Source organism: Crotalus tigris, unplaced genomic scaffold (genome assembly GCF_016545835.1).
Source record: "Crotalus tigris isolate CLP2741 ecotype Arizona unplaced genomic scaffold, ASM1654583v1 scf7180000024388.1695876, whole genome shotgun sequence".
NCBI lineage: Eukaryota > Metazoa > Chordata > Lepidosauria > Squamata > Viperidae > Crotalus > Crotalus tigris.
Window position 1 is genome coordinate 261,756 of NW_024100558.1, and position 22,893 is coordinate 284,648.

General features: G+C 45.0%; 1 protein-coding gene across 2 annotated transcripts in view; it reads right to left on the reverse strand.

Annotated features, from left to right (window-relative positions):
- SDC3 (syndecan 3) overlaps positions 1-22,893 on the reverse strand; it is a 183,347-nt gene that overhangs the window by 17,138 nt on the left and 143,316 nt on the right. For both annotated transcript variants that reach the window (XM_039329166.1, XM_039329167.1), the window contains exons 2-3: positions 16,416-16,542; positions 13,611-14,191 (exon numbers count right to left, since the gene is read on the reverse strand). In XM_039329166.1, coding sequence (XP_039185100.1) covers positions 13,611-14,191; positions 16,416-16,542 — 708 coding nt within the window. The remainder of the gene's footprint in view (positions 1-13,610; positions 14,192-16,415; positions 16,543-22,893) is intronic.

The window sequence follows — 22,893 nt, forward strand, 5'->3', positions numbered from 1 at the left end:
TGGTTCTGGGCTTCAACCACCCCTTCACCAACATTCCCCACTGAATCACAATGACCTAATAGATCTTGATAAATATATTCACACAGCACCAGTTTTCATTCCATTTAGACACCTTTTGGTTTCCCAAACTGTAGCAGAATGAAATCTAGATCTGTTCATAGCTTAATTTTGTTTTAATCTGTGTCATTCCTTTTTAGCGATACAGTTCATTCAATTGTTTTACATTTAAATTCCTGTTCTAAGTTGCCATGGAGACCACACACAAAGGAATAAGACATTAAAGTATTATCTACTCATGTAAAGAACTAAATTTTTAGTCAGGTTAATTACATATTTCACTGCTCCTGGATATTCAGTTTTGTGTGTGTGTGTGTGTGTGTGTGTGTGTGTGTGTGTGTGTCTGTGTGTGTACACAATAACAGAAGTGGGATTTCTACAATTAGTTTAATCAATTTGAAAAGTCTGTTTTCTGGTAGGAAGCTAACTTAGGCATCTTTAGATGCATAATTTAATTCTATATTATGTTTCTTCTTCATGCTAATGAATGGTGCATTTTACAGACTCACAGAGGAAAAACAAGTCATTAAATACCAGGGATCTAATTCAAAGCACTCCCAAAGATGTCTCTTTGAGCCCATCTAGTGAGGATGAGCTAATTATCCTCATACAGGCTTCCAGTTTCGTCACGCAGCCACCATGGATGGCTGGGAGATCTGCTCTTCCCCCCCCATTCAGTTTCACATCGCTGGGGGGCCCTGAAAAGGCCCAAAAATTGCCCTGAAGAGGCGACTAGCAAGGAGGGGCTTTTGCTGGATTGCAGGAGAGCAGCAACTCTCCTGTTAGAGCTGTCAATCTCTCCAAACCGGTGGATGAAAGGACCGGCCATAGAAATATGGTTCGTCCCTAGGCTGCTAATAGCCGAAGTCATATTAACATCTGGCAACTTCAAAGCAGCGTGGAAAGGATTGGGTAAGAACTGCCTCTCTTACATCCTAATTACTTAATTACCTGCTTAAGCTGCTAAAGTACTTCCCCCCCCTGGTGAGGGAAGGAGGATTTTAGCCCTCCCTCCAGAAACAGCAGCTATCAATCACTCGGGAGTTTAAAACGTTGGAAAAATACTGGGATCCTAATTGGAATTCTATTTTCTAAAACTGGTAGATTATAAGACTTGTAACTTTCTACTCTCTTTTTTTTCTTCTTCTCTGATTTTTACTCTAACTGTAAGGACCCACCCCACTTTGCATCTTAAGAAGACAGAACTCTTGGAATAGCTCTTCCAACAGGAATCCTTTATTAAGAGAAAATGGTTGCAGGCATGCTAGACAGGACTTGGGGTTCAAGCTCTCCCATTCAAGGTTTTAAGGGGTTCCCCAGTAGTCCCACCCAATCAACCCCCCTTCCAGTGATAGTTTCAAGTATCACAATTCCATCCCCTTTCTTCTTCCGTCTGGATGGAGACTTCAGATAACTACATGAAAGGCAATTACTCTTCTTTGATATGTTAAAGCTTAGAGGCCACAATAAACACACATTCAGTCCTTTGAAGTGTGCTGAAGGAAGTGAGGGCCATAAAGCCCCTTTGCTCTCCCCCTTTTCTCCCTCTTATGGCAGAATCCAGAGAAGGCAGAATTGGGAGTTTCTATGTTTGATAATTAAAGATGAAATATAATTGGATTCTGACATCCGGCCCCTCTTAACAATAAGAGAGATCCACCTGAAAGAAAACACAAGTAAAAAATTTAGTTAGGCTTGTTAGGATACTCTGTGTGAAACTTCTTCAATAGCTTCGGGGCTCTGACGTGACGTTTATGGACCCACTCATTTTGTGAGGCAGGGAGGTGTTTCCAGGCAACTAGGTACTGAGTTGTTCCACGATATCTCCTAGAGTCAAGGATCTCTTTTATTTCGAAGTGTTGTTCCCCCTCCACCATGATTGGAGGTGGTGGGGGGGGGATTTTTGGCCGTAGAGGTGACTGATGCTCTCTTTTCAGCAAGCTGCAATGAAAAATTGGGTGTATTTGCCTGAGGTTTTTGGGTAATTCTAATTCTACTGTTACTGGATTTATGATCCTTTTAATTGGAAAAGGTCCTATATATTTTGGTCCAAGTTTTTTACAGGGCTGTAGGGACTTTAGGTATTTTGTAGATAAGTACACCATTTCTCCTATAATGAATGGTGTAGGCTCAACCCTTTTTTTATCGGCTTGTGCTTTGTATGCCCGCCTAGCTTCATCTAGTGATTTTCTGACTATTGGCCAGGTGTTTTGTAGGTTTTCCATCCATTCTTTCAGTGAAGGGATCGTTGGTTCTTTTGGGGTTAACTCTGGCATAGGGTTGAAACTTTGGCCGTTGGCTATTTGAAAAGGAGTGTAGCCTGTGCTGGAGTGGACTGCATTATTGTAGGCAACTTCTGCAAAAGGAAGTAAGTCCGTCCAATCACTCTGTTGGAAATTTAAAAAACATCTCAAATATTGCTCAAGTACCGACTGGCAGCGTTCCGCTTGTCCATCTGTCTGAGGGTGATGGCTAGATGTCAGTCCCTGAGTGGTCCCTAAGAGGGATAAAAATTCCTTCCAAAATGTAGACGTAAATTGCACTCCCCTATCAGAGATGATGCGTTGGGGTGCCCCGTGCAATCTGTAAATGTGCTGGATAAAAAGTTTTGCTAAGGCCTTTGCAGTGGGAATTTTTTGGCAAGGGATAAAGTGCACCTGTTTGGAAAATAGGTCCGTGACTGTCCAGATAACAGTATTCCCATTGCTTTCAGGCAATTCCACTATAAAATCCATGGCTATTTCCCTCCAGGGGGCTGAGGGACTTGCCACTGGTTGTAACAGCCCTGGCGATTTCCCTTGCAACCTCTTTGCTGATGCACAGGTTGGGCAGCTGGCAACATAACTTTCTATGTCCTTTTTTATTGATGGCCACCAAAATTGCCGTTTAATTAAGTGTAAAGTTTTTACAAATCCAAAATGCCCTGCTGATTTTGTGTCATGGCAAAGTTGCATGAAAGTTAGTCTTTGAGTTGTTGGTATATATAACTTTTCCCCTACCCAAGGCAATCCGTCTCTCATTGTGCACACATGTTTGTTTTTCTGGAACCAATCATCTGTTTCCAAACTTTTTCTGAATTCAATCCCAGTTTGGCTGTCCAGTTGTGGTTTTATTTTGGCTTGGGTTCTTGTGGTTACTGGCGCTGCCAGTTGTGATTCTGCCATTATTGGTCTAGAGTCTGTGGTTCGTGCGCTGTTATATTGGGGCATGCGAGATAGTGCATCTGCCAGGAAGTTCTTTCTTCCTGGTAAATGTTTGAGCTTAAATTGGAATTGGTGAAAATGCTGGGACCAGCGGGCTTGTTTGGGATTGAGTTTCCTGGAAGTTTTCAGGGCTTCTAAATTTTTGTGATCAGTCCATACCTGGAAGGGGATTTTGTTGCCTTCCAGGAACTGTCGCCACGTGAGTAATGCCCAACGTATCCCATAAGCCTCCTTCTCCCATACGGGCCAGCGCTGTTCTGTTTCCGTGAGTTTCTTAGATGTATATGCACAGGGTTGCAATACTGCATCATCATTTTCTTGTAATAGCACAGCCCCCACTGCCACATCACTTGCATCTGCCTGTATTATGAAGGGCTTGTCCATATCTGGGTGCCTTAGTACTGGTTCGGCAGAAAAAAGTCTCTTTAGTCTCTCAAACGCTGCTTGGCACTCCATTGTCCATGTTAGTGGCTGGCTAGGTTTTACTGAGGATGTTCCCTTCGTTTTTAGTAAGTTGGTGAGGGGCAAGGCTATCTGTGCAAATGAGGGGATGAATTGGCGGTAAAAATTTGCAAAGCCCAGGAAACTTTGTAGTTGCTTTCTTGTGCGGGGTGGTGCCCATTCTAATACTGCTCTGACCTTCTCTGGGTCCATTTCAATGCCCTGTGGGGATATGCGATAGCCTAGGTAGTCTATCCTTTCCTGGTGGAATTCGCATTTTGAGAGTTTGGCATATAGGTGAGCGGCTCGCAGCTTCTTTAAAACCGCTCTGACAAGTTTGACGTGTTCTTCTTTTGTTTCGGTAAAGATAAGAATGTCGTCCAAGTAAACAAGGACCCCCTTAAACAGGTGCTCCCTTAGAACGTCATTGATTAATTGCATAAAGACTGCAGGGCCCCCTTGTAATCCAAATGGCAAGACTTTGAATTGATAGCACCCCATGGGGCAGTTAAATGCAGTCTTCCATTCGTCCCCTTCCTTGATTCTCACGCGATAGTAAGCTTCCCTTAGGTCTAGTTTAGAAAAAATTTTCCCTTTCGATAGGTGTGACAGCATGTCTTTCATGAGGGGCAGCGGGTATAGGTTGCTTTCACTGATTGTGTTCAGGGCCCTATAATCCACGCATAAACGTAAAGAGCCATCCTTCTTCTCTCTAAAAAGGACCGGGGCAGCCACTTTAGGCTTAGCTGGTTCAATGAAACCTCTCTCCAGGTTTTTTTTTTATAAATCTTTCCATTTCCTCCTTCTCCTTTGGGCTCATGGAGTATAATCTGGGTTTCGGGAGTTTTGCCCCAGGCTTGAATTCAATGGTACAGTCTGTGGGTCGGTGGGGGGGAAGCTCATTCGCCCTCTCCTCACTGAAGACTTCAGCAAGGTCCCTATATTCCTCTGGTATTTCTGTTAATCTTTTTTCCTCTCCTATGGATGCTTTTTCTATTCTTGATTCTGGTAGCCTCTCTTGGGGTTTTAAGTCCATAGGGTCCCCCTTCGGGAATTTGATTTCTGTCGTCCTCCAATTTACCCAGGGGTTCCATTTTTTCAACCATTCCATCCCTAGAATCATTGGGCATTCCATACCTGGGGTCACCACAAACGTTAAGTCCTCTTCATGGTTGCCCAGGGAGAGGTGTATTGGCAGAGTGGCTAGGGTAGCTGGCACCCCCCCTGCTATGGATCCATCTCGCTGGCCAAATGAGATTGGTTGTTCCAGTCTCCTGGATGGGATGCCCAGATTCCCCACTAGTGTTGGGCTAATGAGGCAGCGGGTGCAGCCAGAGTCTATTAAGGCTTTCACCTTCACAGCTTCGGGCATGGGGGGGATTAATATAGTCACTGTTTTGAAGATGGGTGTGATGCGTCCACTTACCAGGGGTTCGCCTTCCGAGCTGTCATCTGAGGCATCCACCGTCCCTGTGGTGTAGGCTGGAGTTCTTTCCCCTTGGTGAGCAGAGGTGGGGGTTTTCTGCAATTTCCATCATTTTCATGGCTGTTTCTTTTGGCTTAGCTGAATACCCTCTGGGTTTGTTGATTGGGGATCTGTCTGGGTTGTGCTGGGGGGCCTTTGAGCGGCATTCTACAGCTCGATGCCCTTCTCTTCCGCACTTGAAACACCCCATTTGCTTCTTGGCTGTATCCGATGATTTCACCGGTTGGTGTGTCAGCTCAGGCGGGGGGCGGCTCCATTGTTTTCCTCGGCGGTGCCTCTTCAATATGTCGATCTCTGCTTCCTCTGCCAAGACGTACCATTCCTCAAGTCGATGTGGGTCCCCTCGGGGCAGGCAAGCATCATATAGATCATAGTTTAGTCCGTCTTTGAAACGGCCAAGGAGGATGTCTTCTGGCCAATTCAGTTTGCTGGCAATGGCTCGGAATTCTTGTGTATACTCAGCCACTGGGCGTTTGCCCTGCCTCATCGTTGTTATTCTTTCACGGGCTTTGCGATCAGCCAGGGGGTCTTCAAATCGTCTTCTCAACGAGGACATGAAACGGTTGAAGTTACTGAGTTCTGGGGCATTGGAGTCATGCAGGTTCACCACCCAATCTGCAGCTGGTCCATCCAGGGCAGATTGCACGATCCGGATGCGGGCTTTGTCGCTGGGGATGTCCTGCCCATATTCCTCCATGTAGCTGAGGACTTGGGTTAGGAAAAACCCCAAGCGTGTTGGCTCCCCTTTGAATTTCACCTCCAACGGTGGACGTCTTGGAATGGATCGGTGCCTCCATTGTGGGTGGTAGTGTCTTCCGTCCAGATTTCCATCTGTGGTCCGGTAGGGGGTGGGAGCTCCTGGATCAGTAAATGTCCCTGGGGTTGCAGGTTCCACGTCCCCCTCGGTGTCTCTCCCTTTGTGGCTCCAGGAACTGGGGCGGGCGTAGGGCTCAGGAATCTCCTCTCCTAGGGAGCTGAGAGTTCTCTTCATCAGGTCAATAGCTCTCTCTAGGATCCAGTCTGAGTACGGCATACAGCTTCCTCCCTCTTCACTTGCGTGCAGGGATTTCTCCATCTCCTGCTTCCATTCTGGTTGCTTGGTCCCCCGTCTCAGGGTCACTTTTCTTGATTCCTTTCCCCACTCGCTTTTCTTTCCAACGCCCATCGACCAGCTAGGCTTGTGGTCCTGTGTCTCCACCACTTCTTCTTCTGAGAAATCTGGCCTCTCGGATCCCAACATCTGGCAAGGTTCCAACTGGGTCAGCGGCTCTCTTTCCAGGGAGTTTTCTCCCTCTCTTGCTTCGTTGTCTGACATGGTAATTTTTTGCAAAATCCCCCGGCAAGGGTCTACCTTCCAGGTGGATTAATTTTGCAAGTCCTGTCTAATGTAAGGACCCACCCCACTTTGCATCTTAAGAAGACAGAACTCTTGGAATAGCTCTTCCAACAGGAATCCTTTATTAAGAGAAAATGGTTGCAGGCATGCTAGACAGGACTTGGGGTTCAAGCTCTCCCATTCAAGGTTTTAAGGGGTTCCCCAGTAGTCCCACCCAATCAACCCCCCTTCCAGTGATAGTTTCAAGTATCACAATTCCATCCCCTTTCTTCTTCCGTCTGGATGGAGACTTCAGATAACTACATGAAAGGCAATTACTCTTCTTTGATATGTTAAAGCTTAGAGGCCACAATAAACACACATTCAGTCCTTTGAAGTGTGCTGAAGGAAGTGAGGGCCATAAAGCCCCTTTGCTCTCCCCCTTTTCTCCCTCTTATGGCAGAATCCAGAGAAGGCAGAATTGGGAGTTTCTATGTTTGATAATTAAAGATGAAATATAATTGGATTCTGACACTAACTATTATTGAAGATTTGGGTTCTTCCCCCCCTCTTAAAATAGAGGGGAAAAAGAAAACTGAAAAGATCTAACTAACTCTGAGATGACATTTGCTGGCTAAATTTGAGACTGTAACCTGCTATTCTTTAAGAGAGACTTGTTGAAAGCCTTGAAAATAGATAAGATATAAAGCAACCTTGAAGCCCCATCTGCAAGAAACTCAGCTCAGCTCCTTACTTGGTGGACTTTCTGATTGTAAATTTTTTGTTTAATTTAATACACTACAATGGAAGAACAGGAATGGATTTCTCCCACAGAGCAAGTACAGGAACAAATTCTTTATATGTTAAACGCAATTATCCAAACTCTTTGTATGCAAGCTCAAACTATGACTTCAACTAAAGAATCATTTATACAGAATTCTGTAGAGAAAGGGAAACAACCAAATGCTGTGACAGAAGACTTAGATACTCAACAAATACAAACAGTGGAAAACACAAAAAGGAAACTGGTAATAGAGAACAAGGAAAGGACTTTTCTTATAAACCAGAAGGAATTTGAAGATAAAAAAGAAAAACAGATGAAAAAGAAGATAAATACTTTGGGACAACTGTATTGAACTGGAAAAATAAAGAGACGACCTGCTAAATCAGCTAGCCCTCTTAAGAAAACAGCAACTGAATGCCCTTATCAATATCAAACAATAATCAGAACAATACAAGGAGATATTTTTGATGATTTAAAAGCGAAGATACAAAAGATGATTTGGCAGAGGAAAAAAGCTAGAATAAAACTGAAAGGGATTGGGGTTTTGATCTATACATGAGATCTAAAATAGAATATATCTAAATGAATAGAATATGTATTTTGAACATAAGATATTGTAATGATTTGAGATAAAAAAATGGTTTTATAAAATCTAGAAATATAAATATCGAAATAAGAATGGTATATTGTCTTATTAGTGTTAAGATATATGGTAGAACTTACATATAAGGTTTGTATTTTAAATATTAGATTATATGAGGAATTGTGATAAAGGAATTGTGCTTAATTAAAATTTGGAAAAAATAAATAAATAGTAAACGTTAAATTAAAATATTAAGGGAAAATTAATCGCCAGGTTACTGATTTGCTAAAAGTTTGAATGTTTATAGATAACTAAGACTTGAATTTAAGGTATTGTCATGAGTTGATTAGTATCAATACTAATAATTAAATTCGTATATTGGCTTGTGGTATAAATGTTGATGGTTTATTTATTTATTTATTTATTTCTCTTTTTCTGGAAAGGAAGAAAGGAAGGAAGTAGAAAGAGGAAAGGAAAAAAAATTATTAGCCCTAAATATGAGATAGGGGACTGAGAAATTGGGATCATTTAAAATCCGGAAATGATAAAGATTAAACATTAAATTTAAATATCAATGCGAAATTAAAGTTAAGAAAAACTTATTAGGTAATTGTCTAAAAGATGGAATGTCAAATTAATTAAGATATGTATAGATCAGTGGTGGCGAACCTATGGCACGGGTGCCAGAGGCGGCATTCAGAGCCCTCTCTGTGGGCACGCGCGCCATCGCCCTAGTCCTAGACCTTCAGCTGGGTTTTATAAAACCTTTTTGCTTTAGGCCTCTGCTGCTTTGTACAAAAAAAAAAGGTTCAATCAATCAGTTAATTTCAACTTGCAGGAAAAAAAGATCTTGCAAAGTTGGAATTGATTGGTTGAACTTTTTAGTCCCACCCAGTCTGCCATTACCACCGCAGGCACGCCCACCCAATTGTCCACACCCACCCAATGGGCCACACCCACCCGGCACCCGACGATGCATAAGTGGGTTTTGGGTTGCAGTTTGGGCACTCGGTCTCTAAAAGGTTCGCCATCACTGGTATAGACTGAAGATTATTGATGAATACTAGAAAGGTATTTTTTGTTTGATTGATAGAATAAGAACTGTATTGATCTGAATATGACAGTAGATTTTATGGGGGAAAGAGAGGGAATTAGTTGTAATACTTTGAGATTTGTACTGATGATATTCAAATGTAATGGAATTACAATGCTCAACCGCCACGCTACTTTTCAAATATGTAAATGTTATATTGGAAAATTAATAAAAAACTTAGGAAAAAAATAATAATTATCCTCATACAGTATTAGTTTCTCTGCTGAAGTGATTTTTATGATTAAACGTTTCCTAACATTCAAATGGAAGCAGCCTTCCTATTGCCTGTTTTGTTTCTGGCAGTCTGCCTCAGTAAAAAACTAGTCTTTGCCTTCTTCTTCATAAATTATTTTGTAAATCCCAAAGGTTCCAAAAGGCAACTGGATGTCAGAATCCAATTATATTTCATCTCTAATTATCGACTATGGAAAACCCCATTTCTGCCCTCTCTGGATTCTGTCATACGATGAAGGGGAAGGGGGGGGTAAACAAAGGAGTTTTATGGTCCTCACTTCCTTTGGTACAACTTCAAAGGGACTGAATGTGGATACCACCAAAAGGACTAATCATAACAATGGGGCCATCAGCTTTCATCTACTCCTCTCTGAAGTCTCCCTTCCACCAGCAGTGAGGAAAAAGGGGGTGAAAATGTAACGCCTGGGATTGTCGCTGGAAGGATGGTGGGGTGGGGTGGGGCTGCTGGGAACCCCTTAAAACCTTGAACTGTAGGGCGTGGGCCTCAGGTCCTGTCTAGAACGCCTGCAACCATTTTCTCTTAATAAAGATGCCTGTTGGAAGAAATATTCCAAGAGTTCTGTCTTCTTAAGATGCAAAGTGTGGTGGGTCCTTACATTAGACAGGACTTGTGGAATTAGCCCACCTGGAAAGAAGAACCTTGCTGGGGGACTTTGCAAAAATTACCATGTTAGACGACGGATCAGGGAAAGGAGAAAACTCCCTGGAAAGGGAGCCGCTGCCCTGACTGAAACACTGTCAGCTGTTGGAATCTGAGAGGTCAGATTCCTCAGGAGAAGAGGTGGTGGAGACATGGGACCACAAACCTCGGTGGTCAATGGGCGTTGGAAAGAAAGGCGAGTGGGAAAAGAAATCAAGAAAGGTGACCCTGAGATGGGGGGCCAACCAACCAGAATGGAAGCAGGAGATGGAGAAATCCCTGCACGCAAGCGAAGAGGAAGGGAACTGGGCACCGTACTTGGGCTGGATCCTAGAGAAAGCTATCGACCTGATGAAGAGAACCCTCAGCTCCTTAGGAGAGGAGAATTCTGAGCCCTACGGCCGCCCCAGCTCCTGGAGCTGCAAAGGGAGAGACACCGAGGGGGAAGTGGAACCTGCAGCCTGGGGACATCTGCTGATCCAGTAGTCCCCACTCCCCACCGACCCGCAGACAGCGATCTGGATAGAAGAAACTACCACCAACAACGAAGGCACCGAACCATTCAACGACTCCCGCCGCTGGACGTGAGATTTAAGGGGGAGCCCACACACTTGGGGGTTTTCCTAACCCAAGTCGTCAGCTACATGGAGGGATACGGGCAGCACATCCCCAGCGACAAAGCCCGTATCCGGATCGTGCAATCTGCCCTGGACGGGCCAGCCACAGATTGAGTGGTGAACTTGCCCGACTCCAATGCCCCAGAGCTCAACGACTTCAACCATTTTGTGTCCTCTCTGAGAAGGTGATTTGAGGACCCCCTGGCTGATCACAAAGCCCACAAAAGGATAAAAATGATGAGGCAAGGCAAACGCCTGGTAGCCAAATATACGCCAGAATTCCGGGCCTTTGCCAGCAAACTGAACTGGCCGGAAGACATCCTCCTTAGCCATTTCAAAGACGGACTAAATTATGACCTATATGACACTTGCCTGCCCCGAGGGGACCCACACCAACTTGACGAATGGTACGTCCTGGCAGAGGAAGCAGAGATCGACCTACTGAAGAGGCACTGCCGAGGAAAACAATGGAGCTGCTCCCCGCCTGAGTTGACACGTGAACCAGTGAAACCATCGGCTATGGCCAAGAAGCAAATGGGGTGTTTCAAGTGTGGGAAAGAAGGGCATCAGGCTGTAGAATGCCGCTCAAAAGCCCCCCAGCACAACCCAGACAGATCACCAGCCAGCAAATCCAGAAAGTCTCCGGCTAAGCCAAAAGAACCTGCCATGAGATTGATGGAGGCTGTTGAATCCCCCACCTCTGCTCATCAGGGGGAAAGAACTCCAGCCTACACCGCAGGGCTGGTGGACGCCTCATACGACAGTTCAGAGGGCGAACCCTTGGTAAGTGGATGCATCGCACCCATCCTCAAGACAGTGACTATATTAATTCCCCCCATGCCCGAAGCCATGAAGGTGAAAGCCTTAACAGACTCTGGCTGCACCTGCTGCCTCATTAGCCCGATGCTAGTGGGGAATGTGGGCATTCCGTCGAGGAGACTGGAACAATCAATCTCATTTGGCCAATTAGATGGGTCCATAGCAGGGTGGGTGCCAGCTACCTTAGCCACTTTACCAATACACCTCTCCCTGGGCAAACATGAGGAAGACATAACGTTTGTAGTGACCCCAGGATTGGAATGCCCGATGATCCTAGGGATGGAATGGTTAAAAAAATGGAACCCCTGGGTGAATTGGAGGATGGCAAAAATCAAATTCCCGAAGGAGGACCCTATGGACATAAAATTCCAAAGGGGGCTACCAAAATCAAGAACAGAAAAAGCATCCATGGGAGAGGAAAAGGGACTACCAGAAATACCAGAGGAATACAGAGACCTTGCTGAAGTTTTCAGTGAGGAGAGGGCGGATGAGCTCCCCCCCGCACTGACCCATGGACTGTGCCATTGAATTCAAGCCTGGGCCAAAACTCCTGAAGCCCAGATTATACTCCATGAGCCCAAAGGAGAAGGAGGAAATGGAAAGATTCATAAAGAAAAACCTAGAAAGGGGGTTCATTGACCCAGCCAAGCCTAAAGTGGCTGCCCCAGTCCTCTTTAGAGAGAAGAAGGATGGTTCTTTATGCTTATGCATGGATTATAGGGCCCTGAATACAATCAGTGAAAGCAACCTATACCCTCTGCCACTCATGAAAGACATGTTGTCACACCTCTCAAAAGAGAATTTTTTTTTCTAAACTAGACCTAAGGGAAGCTTACTATCGCCTGAGAATTAAGGAAGGGGATGAATGGAAGACCGCATTTAACTGCCCAATGGGGTGCTACCAATTCAAAGTCTTGCCATTTGGATTACAAGGGGGCCCTGCAGTCTTTATGCAATTATTCAATGACGTTCTAAAGGGAGCACCTATTTAAGGGGGTCCTGGTTTACTTAGACAACATTCTTATCTTCACCGAATCCAAAGAGGAACATGTTAACCTAGTCAGAGCGGTTTTAAAGAAACTGCAAGCCGCCCACCTATATGCCAAACTCTTGAAATGTGAATTCCACCAGGTCCTGTCTAGAATGCCTGCAACCATTTTCTCTTAATAAAGATACCTTTTTGAAGAAATATTCCAACAATTCTTAAGATGCAAAGTGGGGTGGGTCCTTACACTGGACTTTCTTGTTTTTTTCTTGAAAACCTTTTGCTTCTCATCCAAGAAGCTTCTCATGCTTCTTTGATGAGAAGCAAAACGTTTTCAAGGAAAAGGAAAGAAAGTCCAGATGTCTTTTGGAAAAGCACCTTTGGGACAACCATGACCTGGATGGTTGAGAATCTCCATAGACAGTTTTTGGAAATCATTCTCATATTCTTCCCACTGATAGCATCTTCCTTTAAAATAACATCCCCCACCTCCGGGTTTCGACATACACACTCTGATTTGGAAACTATACCTCTGCATTTGACTGTTTCAGCAAACTGAAACACATTTCACTCGTGATTAAGGTTTCCAGTTCCTTTTCACAAGCACTATTGCTATACCCAGCCTGGTATCTCTCATTCTGTAGTATTGCAACATCTTTCTCCTAAATGAAGAACTTTACATCCATCTCTGCTAAATTTCAAGCTGTTACTTTCAACCCACATCTCAAACCATCCATCTGAACTTCTGTCTTCTATCTAGGGTAATCGTAGTAGCAATCCCACCCAGTGGGATGTCATCTGGAAATCTGATCATCATTCCCTCAATTTCTTCATACAAGTCATTTAGGGAAATGCTGAAACTATTGGAAACTAGGAGCAAAAGTTGTAGTCTTCCTTTATGACTCCCAGTTTCACTATTTATTTTCCCTTCTTTGCATATGCAGACTCCACCCAGAATCCTTTTTCTTGAGTGAAGAGCTAAACACAGAAGAAACAAAGAAGTGATGAACATTTGCACTGAAATGGCACTTCCAGGGTTAAAGCTATTGCTTCAAAACCAATTGGGCCAACAATATTGAACTGTTTCTAAGCAAAAGAAGGCAGAAAGAAAGGGAAAATGGAAGAAAGGGAGGAAACTAATGATTGGCTGACATTGATTGATTCATTAAAGACTATGGTTTAGTAGGGGTGAGAAACTGTGGCCCCTTATGACTGGAAGTTGAAGTCCACAAGTCATAGGCTATAGCTGGCCCACCTCTGGTTTAGTTCATGCAGAAATTACCATATTGAGACAAAGAGCCTCTTTAAACTCTTTCCTAGTTTCAGGTCTACCTGAGCAGCATCTGTTGGTGTTGCTGTAGGAGGCTGGGGCATTGTTGTAACATCTGGTTCCTGTGAAGTGCTGAGCTGTGATGTATCTCTGACCTTTGTCTCACTGGTCCCCACGGGAGAAGCTGGAATTTCCGTTCTGGCTACAGTTGGGGTTTCAAGCATCATTGACTGTGTCACAGCAACAATTGTGATCACAGGCAGCAGGTCCCTCAGGGCAGTTGTTGGTTTAGAGGTAACTGTTGTGGTGGAGGCTGTCGTAGCCATAGTAGAAGCAGCAGCAGCAGCAGCAGTAGCAGCAGCAGCAGTAGTAGTAGTAGTAGTAGTGACATCGCGGGCTGCAGTAGTTGCAGTAACACCTACTGCTTTCCAGATGGTGACTGCTGGTGTTTCTGAAATTCTGGGGATGTACAGACCGTTGGTAGCTGAATTAGAAATAACTTCCTCTGTAGGGAGTGGTGCCAAAGGGGTGGCAACTGGTTGCACAGATGTGACAGGCAACACAGCTGAGGTGGTAGCAAGAAGGATGGGTGAATCTGTGGTGAGTCGCACAACTGTCTTGGATTCAGGGTCCTGCTTGAAATCTGGAAGACAGAACACGAACATCATATAGAAAATAACAATACTCTAAATTACCCTAAGGCAGGAAATGAACAGGAATACAGGTAGTCCTCAACTTATGACCACAAGTCAGCCCAACATTTCCATTGCTAAGCAAAACAGTTAAGTGACTTTTGCCCCATTTTACAACCTTTCTTGCCACAGTTGCTAAGTGAATCATTGCAGTTATTAAGTTAGTGACACGGTTGTTATGTGAATCTGGTTTCCCCATTGACTTTGCCTGTCAGAAGGTTACAAAAAGTGATCACATCACCTCAGGACACTGCAACCATCATAAATATGTAAAGCATCCAAATTTTGATCACATGACCAAGGGGATGCTGTAACGGTCCTAAGTGTGAAAAATGGTCATAACTCATTTTTTCAGTAGTAGACTATTCACGCTGATTAATATTATTAGTTATCATAACTGCAATACTGCAAGTGAAACAAGATACGACAAAGAGCTATTTTATAATACGAATTGGGAAAGCTGTAGTCCTCCAGTTGCCTAGAGAAGAGGGGTGCTGGGAGTTGTGACTCAGAAGAATCTGGAAGCTATGCCAGTTTTCTGGATTCTGATTATTGGAAAGTGCAGCCCCAATCTACGAGGGATCTGCCTTCTTATCTACGGCATTCAGATTTGCTGTTCGATTTGCTTCTGCAGAAAACTCCATCTCTTTGAAATAATTAAAGTCAATGAATGAATCAAAACAACGCACTGTGAACTGAATGAAAATTAAGCTATGGATATTAGCTGGCAAATTAGAGCATGGCAACTGCTGCAGTTTGGTTTTTAATGGGCAGTCCTGCTATTTTAGTTAGTGTTAAAAACCTGCTTTGATTTTCCATGTTTTTACAACCAGAGCCGAACAATAGCACTGGGATTATCTACATGTTCCCTCAGAAGTCATTCTTTTCAATTCTGTGGAATTTACCATTTGTTAATCCTTAAGAAATTTATACTCTTGCAACATTCATTATTTTCCCTTCTAAAAGATGCAAATCTCCATAAATCCTAAGGCAGCATTCAACATTCTTTTAATCTGTTGAATTCAGTGAGAATTGCAAAGGACTTCGGTGGGTGATAGGAACTCCATTGTACAATATTTGGACCCAAAGAATGCAAAGATACATCAGATCCAGCACCAGCATCTTCCCGGGGGTCTTTGACGGACACGGCCAGGAGTGAGCTCATCATTATGGGATTGAAGCAGTAAAAGAGGTCAGTTAAGTTTCCAAGAGATCTCACATACCTACCCTGTCCCTTATATTGTCCATAAAAACAGGATTGTTGACCCTTATCTCGATAGGTGTTGGGGAGCACAAAAATTGGGAAAGGGGCTTTCTACAATATGTGCCTCTTTACACATATTGTATCAAAATTCACACATTCTCAAAAGTTTGCTTCCTCTGAAATAGGAGTCTCCTTTTCTGAAGAACTTTTTCCAGTGAGGCAATAGGGGTGACCAGAGACTTGATTGTTGTGAGGGAACACATAGTGCTCGGAGATTTGTGTGTATGTGTATGTGAGAGAGAGAGGGGGGGAGGGAGAAGGAAAGGGAGGGAGGGAGAGAGAGATGAGAGGGAGAAGGAAAGAGGGAGGGAGGGAGAGGAATCTTTCCATTATTCTACAGATATCTGAAAAACTGAGCATACCATGAAAGATAAGGCACTGATCAGGTTTGCAGACTGCCTTAAACCATGGTATGAACTAGGTTTGTCCATTGCATGAACCATGAACAGTTAGCTGAGTTCACATCACATCAAAAGGAAAAATCATAGAAAGCCCATTGCTGCCTTAAACCATGGTATGAACTAGGTTTGTCCATTGCATGAACCATGAACAGTTAGCTGAGTTCACATCACATCAAAAGGAAAAATCATAGAAAGCCCATTGCTGGCTTAGCACAATATGTGAATCACACCTACTGTATTTCACATCTACCTCATATCCAAAGAAAGTGCCACCACCTCTCAGAATTTTCCTGAAACTTTCTTCCTGAAAGAAAAAGCAATTGATTTTCCCTCAAAGGAATGCTGACTATCCAACACACAGAGATATACGGAGTATAAAAATTCAACCCAAAAAGGACCTTTGCCTTTCCATCTGTTCTATTAATCGGACTATCAAAACCACAACTGGCATGATGTATTCCTTCCTGGAATGATGTAATTCTTGCCATTTTAATTCCATACAGTACTCACATCCCGAGCCAGATCCCGAATAGAAGTCCTCCATTTCCTCTAGTTCTTCATCTTCAAAGGAGTAATCGTCCCCCGAGCCTTCCATGTCAATAGGCCGTTCAAAATTTTCATTCCGCCACTGTTGAGCCTAGAGGATCAAAAGGGCCGACAAATAAACGTATTATTCACATGGATTCAATAGTAGAAACTTTCTACAGAGCAGCCTAAATGGTTTGAAGCCTATATGAAGGCTTCAATGAGTTACAGATCGCTTTGTCCAGAACTGTATTACTTTTTCTCTGGAGAACTGAGGAGCCCTTCCCTTGCCTTCCTCTCTACTTACTAGATCACAACACTCATAAATCCTTCCAAGGCAACACAGTTTTTTTTGGCAAGGAAGGATAATTACATTCAGTGCAAATGTCATGAAATCAGCGAATACTGTTCACCAAAGTCAAGCAGCTGGTAAAAGATAACTTGTCTCGGAGTCATTTATTATATATATTTCCCCTCCAGAAAAGCAGATTAAAATAGGTGGAAAGGACACCAGGAATTCAAAGCTGTTCATTCAAGATGTGATGGCGATTTTCTTGGTTTTGGAACTCTGCTGAAAACATTAAAAAAAAAAAAAGCTCATAAAAAACCTGGAAAGCATGTTATAATTAATTAACTTAGCTGGTTTAATGGTGTAGAACTATTTATTACAATGTTTCTCAATGTTGATGACTTTAAAAATGTGTTGACTTCAGTTCCCAGAATTCCCCAGCTAGCAATTCTTGGGAGTTGTAGTCCAAACACCTTAAAATTGTCACGGTTGAAAAACATTGATTTATAAACTGCTTTAATGGAGTTTCTAGCTCTTGCAGATTTGCATTAGCAGAATGTACTTTTGTCCTTACAAAGCACTACATTTTTGTCAATCTCCCCCTCATCCAATGCCACATTTTTTTTGTATCAGTAGCATTTTGGGGGGGCGGAGGGAGAAGAGAATCCAGGGATCAAGGAAGAGAAACAGCAAGTTATGTGCATTTAAAAATGAAGCTATGCAGTTCTTCACTGGAAAAGTTCAACAACAGCAGAAATACTACAAGCAATTTTTGCATGCTTAGCAGAAACAAAAAACTCTGAAATCTGCACTATGGAAGCCAGCTCTATCAGAATTCAAATGAATTTTTCAATCATCTCTAGCTGAATATGGTTGCATCACTAACAACTGCCTTGCATAATAAACCCATGTGCTGTAATAGTTAAGGTGTTATTGGAACTGGGAAAACTCTGTTTCTCCATTTACCATCAGCCACAAACTAGATGACTCTGGGCCAGATATCTCTCTCTTTTATATATATTTTTATTAAAGGTATTTTTAAAAAAAAAGAAAAAAGAAAAGGAAGATAAAAACTAATACAAAATAATATAAATGAAGAAAAAAGAGAGAAATCAAAGAGAAAGCTAAAAATAGAAGAAAGGAGGGGGGAATTAAAAGAAAAAAGAAAGAAAAATATAAAAGAAATAGCTTCTGATCTTCTTTACAGCAGTTATAAGTACAATTATAACTGAACTTCTAAAGCTGGTTACAACATACTTTCTTTTTTCTATGATCTTATCCTGTGTAATCACCAAATCCGTAAATGGGGCGTTTACTTACCTGAACGCCTTTTCTTAGCAGGATGATGTAGAGTCCAATGGATGGGTTCTATGACAGCCTTCCTGCCCGGCAGACTGGGTAAAAACTTTGGCCACACCCCTTCCTCTGGGCGTGACCCCAGTTTTGACTTAGGCGAGAAACTTTGTTGGAATCAATATTGCAGCTCTTTATTACCTGCCTGCCTAGACCTAACCCCTGGGTGGGCTTGGACTCTACATCATCCTGCTGAGAAAAGGCGTTCAGGTAAGTCAACGCCCCTTCTCCAGCAGGATGGCTGTAGAGTCCAATGGATGGGACATACCAAAGCCCTCATGTCCCCCTGGGAGGGAAAGTCTAGGCTACCGAATTCTGAGCAGATACGACTTGCTGTAGCACTCTTCTACCAAAGGCAGCATCTGATGCGGCCAGGGAGTCTAAACGGTAATGCCGGATGAAGACAGACGGTGAAGACCATGTCGCTGCCTTACAAATTTCTTCTACCGGCGCTTGTGTTAGCCACGCCGCCGAAGTGGCTGCGCTCCGTGTTGAGTGGGCAGTCACATGTGCGGGTGCTGGTAGTTCCCGCGAAACGTAGGCCTGGGCTATGCAGGCTCTGATCCACCTACCTATGGTGGAAGAAGACACCTTCTTTCCCATAGATGATGGTTGAAAGGAAACAAATAATGCTTCTGTCTTGCGGAATGTCAACGTGCGTTTCACGTAGAAACACAGCGCTCTACGCACGTCCAGCTTGTGCCATCTATGCTCTAGCCTGTGTTTGGGTTTTGGGCAGAAATTGGGAAGAATCAATTCCTGAGATCTGTGAAAGATGCTGTTTACCTTCGGAATGAAGGCCGGGTCTGGCCTAAGGACGACCCTGTCCTTGAAGAAGGTACACAAATCCTTCCTTACTGATAGTGCCGCTAGTTCTGAAATTCTCCTTGCTGAAGTGATTGCCATGAGGAAGGCCACCTTCAGCGATAGGTGGTGAAGAGAACATGAATCAAGGGGTTCAAATGGTGCTGATGTCAAGGCTAGAAGGACTTTAGGCAGGTTCCAAGACGGGTACCTGTGAATGACGGGGGGCTTTGTGTTGGACGCCCCCTTTAAAAAGGCGCTAATCGCTGGATGTTGCGCTAGGGATGTCAAGTTGTCGCAAGAGAGAACAGTTGAGAGGGCTGAGATCTGTCTGCGAATAGTGTTGACTGACAGGCCCTTGTTAAGACCCTCCAGGAGGTAATCTAGAACATTGGGGATGGATACTGCAGCTGGATCTAGGCGCACAGAAGCGCACCACCTACAAAAGCCTTTCCATGTAGCATCATAAATCCTGTTCGTGGACACTCGTCGTGAAGCTTGTATGATCGATATCACCCCTGCCGAGTAAGCTTGCTTGGCTAAACTTTGCCGCTCAAATGCCAAGCGGCTAGTTGTAGCCACTGGGGGTCTGGGTGCACCAACTTGCCCTGGCTGAGAGTTACTCTGTCCGGGGGAATCCTCCACGGGGGTGATATCGAAAGGTCCACGAGGTCGGCAAACCACGGGCACCGTGGCCAATGCGGGGCAATGCAAACTATCTCTGCGCCTTCTCGGATCAGCTTGCGTATGGTCGCCGGTATTAAGGGCAACGGTGGGAAGGCGTACAGGAGATGCGCCGGCCACCAACACCTGAGAGCATCCGTTCCCTCCGACCCCGGAGACGGGAATCTGGAGAAGAACCTGGGGAGTTGTGTGTTCTTGTGGTTGGCAAATAGGTCCAGGTGCGGTTGCCCGAATCTCCGGGAGATCTCCTCGAACAGAGCCGGATCCAGGTGCCATTCCGCCTGATCCACCTTGGCTCTGCTCAGGGAGTCTGCCTGGCTGTTTGCCTCCCCCGAGATGTGTTCTGCTTTGATAGAACTCACGTTGGTTTCTGCCCACCGAGCCAGAGCTAACGCCTCCTTCATTAGTTCCGCTGATCGCGTTCCCCCTTCCTTGTTTACATGGGCCTTGGCTGATACATTGTCCGTTAACACGAGGACGTGCCTCCCTGTTACTAGATGTGAGAAATGGCGTAGGGCCAGGTGGATGGCCCGGAGCTCTAGCCAATTGATGCTGTGTGAGAGGTCCTTCTGGTCCCACTGGCCCTGTGCTATCTGGGTTCCCAAGTGGGCTCCCCATCCGAACAGGCTCGCATCTGTCGTGAGCGTGACCCTGTTCGGCTCTTTGAATATGCTCCCCTTGAGTATCTTGGGAGATATCCACCATTTCAGAGATCTCATCACCTGTGCTGGTACCAAGACCTTCCTGTTGGAGGTGCTGAGATTCCTCCTCTGGTAGGGTAGGAGGAACCACTGCAACTCCCTCGAGTGGAGTCTTGCCCATGGTATAATGCCCATGCAAGATATCATCTTTCCCAGGAGTTTCGAGAGCTGTATCAAGGGCACTCTCCTGATTCTCTGAATTTGTTGAATTAGCTTAGATATGCTGATTCGTCGATCCTGGGAAAGGTATACCCTGCACTGTGACGAGTCTATTACTGCGCCTAGGTGTTGCAGTCTCCTTGAGGGAGTGAGATGACTTTTGGCCAAATTGACCGATAATCCATGCCCCTGCAGGGTTCGGATTGTGGTCTTGAGATCTACCCTTGCTTGTTTCTGAGATCTGGACTGGATCAAGATGTCGTCCAGATAGAACTGTACGCGAACCGGCATCAGTCTGAGATGGGCCGCTATTACAGCTAGAATCTTGGTAAATACCCTTGGCGCTGAGGATAGTCCGAAGGGTAGGGCCCTGTATTGGTAATGTCGGCCCGCGTAGGTGAATCTGAGGAATTTCCGGTAGCTGGGATGAATGGGGATGTGTAGGTACGCCTCTGTTAGGTCTATTGAGGATAGTAGATCCTCTTCCCTGACGCTGGCTAGGATGGATTTCAAGGAGTGCATCTTGAACCTCCTGTATTTTATGTAATAATTCAGGCCCTTCAGGTCCAATATTGCTCTCCATCCTCCTGACGGCTTCGGGATAACGAAGAGGATGGAATAAAATCCTCTTCCTTCCTCTCCCCTTGGTACCCTCTCTATGGCTTGAATTGACAGGAGGTGAGCTATGGCCAAAGTTAGCAACCTTGCCTTGTGTACCTTTCTGGAGATGGGACATCTGATGAACCAGCTTGGTGGGGGAGAACAGAAGTCTAAGGTCAGGCCATGCCTGATCGTTTCCAAGACCCAGGAGTCGGTAGTGGTCTGCTCCCAGACCTCGATGAAATTTCCTAACCGACCCCCGATGGGAGTGTCCTGTCTGGCGTCACTTGGTGCGCTTAAAGGATCTGCCTCCCGATCCCCTATATGGGCGTCTGGACTGGAACTGGCCTCTGGCTCCTGTGCTTTGGCGATCCTGGGGTCGATCCTGTCTCGGGTAGAAGGATCGCGAGCCTCTGGGCCAGTCCCAGGATTGCCCTGACCGAAAGGGCTGCCTCCATTCCCAGGGGCTTCCTGGGCAGGAGCCCTGTCTCTGGAAGTCTTGACTGCTTCTCCTATCAAACTTCTTTGATGGGTGTACTAATATTTTCCTCTTGTCTCTGCCTTCACTGACATGTGGGTCCAGTATGGACCCAAATAGGAATGCCCCGCTGTATTTGGACGTCGAGAGACGCCACTTGGACCTCAGGTCTGTCTTCCAATTTTTGAGCCACAGTAGTCTACGCGAGGCTACTGTGGCCGCAATGGATCTTGCCGCGTACTTCGTTGCGTACAGCGAAGCGTCAGCCATGAACTGAGAGGCCGCGAGGAGCTTGGCCAATGTCTGGTGTACTCTGACCTGATCTGGAGGCACCGTGCTTTGCAGCTCCCTCAGCCACATAATGCAGGCCCTCGCGAAGAATGATGATGAGGTGGCTGCTTTGGCCGCCCAGGCTGCAGCCATATGGGAGCGACGGAGGGAGTGTTCAAATTTCTTTTCTTCCGGTTTCAAGGCTTCCGCCATGTCTCCTGGAATCGCGGAGGTAGAAAATAATGAGATCAAGGGGTTATCTACCATAGGAACCTCTAACATGTTCGAGAATGAGGGAGAAAGGTTGAACAGCTTTCTTTCCACGCTATTGGGCGCCGGTGGGCTTGCCAGTGAGGACCATTGTTCCTCTACCGTGGTCATGAAGACCTCCGGACATGGAATGTACTTATCCTGTGAGACCTTCTTGGCAAATAGAGGATTGGCCTCCTTGCTTGTAGAGGGCATCTCCTCCTGTACTGAAGTTAGGCTGACTGTGGAGACTGCCTTTATCAGGAGTGATTTTAGGAGCGCAGGGTTAAAGAGGCCAGAGCTCGTCGCCTGCTCAGGTGCGGTCTTCTCATCCTCTGAAAGGGGCATGTCTGACATATCAAGGTCTAATGAGTCACCCTCTCCTATTTGAGAGGAAGTCTCAGAAATGTTGGTAGGGGGCGGCCTGGGTCGTCCCTTATGGGGTGTGTGAAAGGCCACTTGTCCCTTAGAAGCCATGAACTGGGAAAAGGTATCCTGCATGAATGCCTGGAATCGTGCCAACCATATGTTCTCCTGCGCTTTGTCGCTGGAATGACACGCTGGAGTGTGGTCGGGTGAAGAAGTTGGAGAGGAGGGAGTGGAGGAATCTAACTGTTCAGTTTCCCCAGGAGGAGACCAAGTTTTGAGAACTTCCTGGGCAGTAGGTTCTGAGATGGGTGTCACCACTGGGACAGGGGAAACCATGTTTGTCCCAGTGGAATTGGTTCTCTGTGCCCTGCTAATTTGTCTTTCTAAAGCCAAATGTCTCCTCAAAGCCTCTCGCTCAGCCGTTTTAGATTGTCCCTTCTGAGTAAGATGCTTTGTTTTAGCCTTCTTCTTCCCCCCCACCTCTGGTTCAGAGGATCTGCGTTTTTG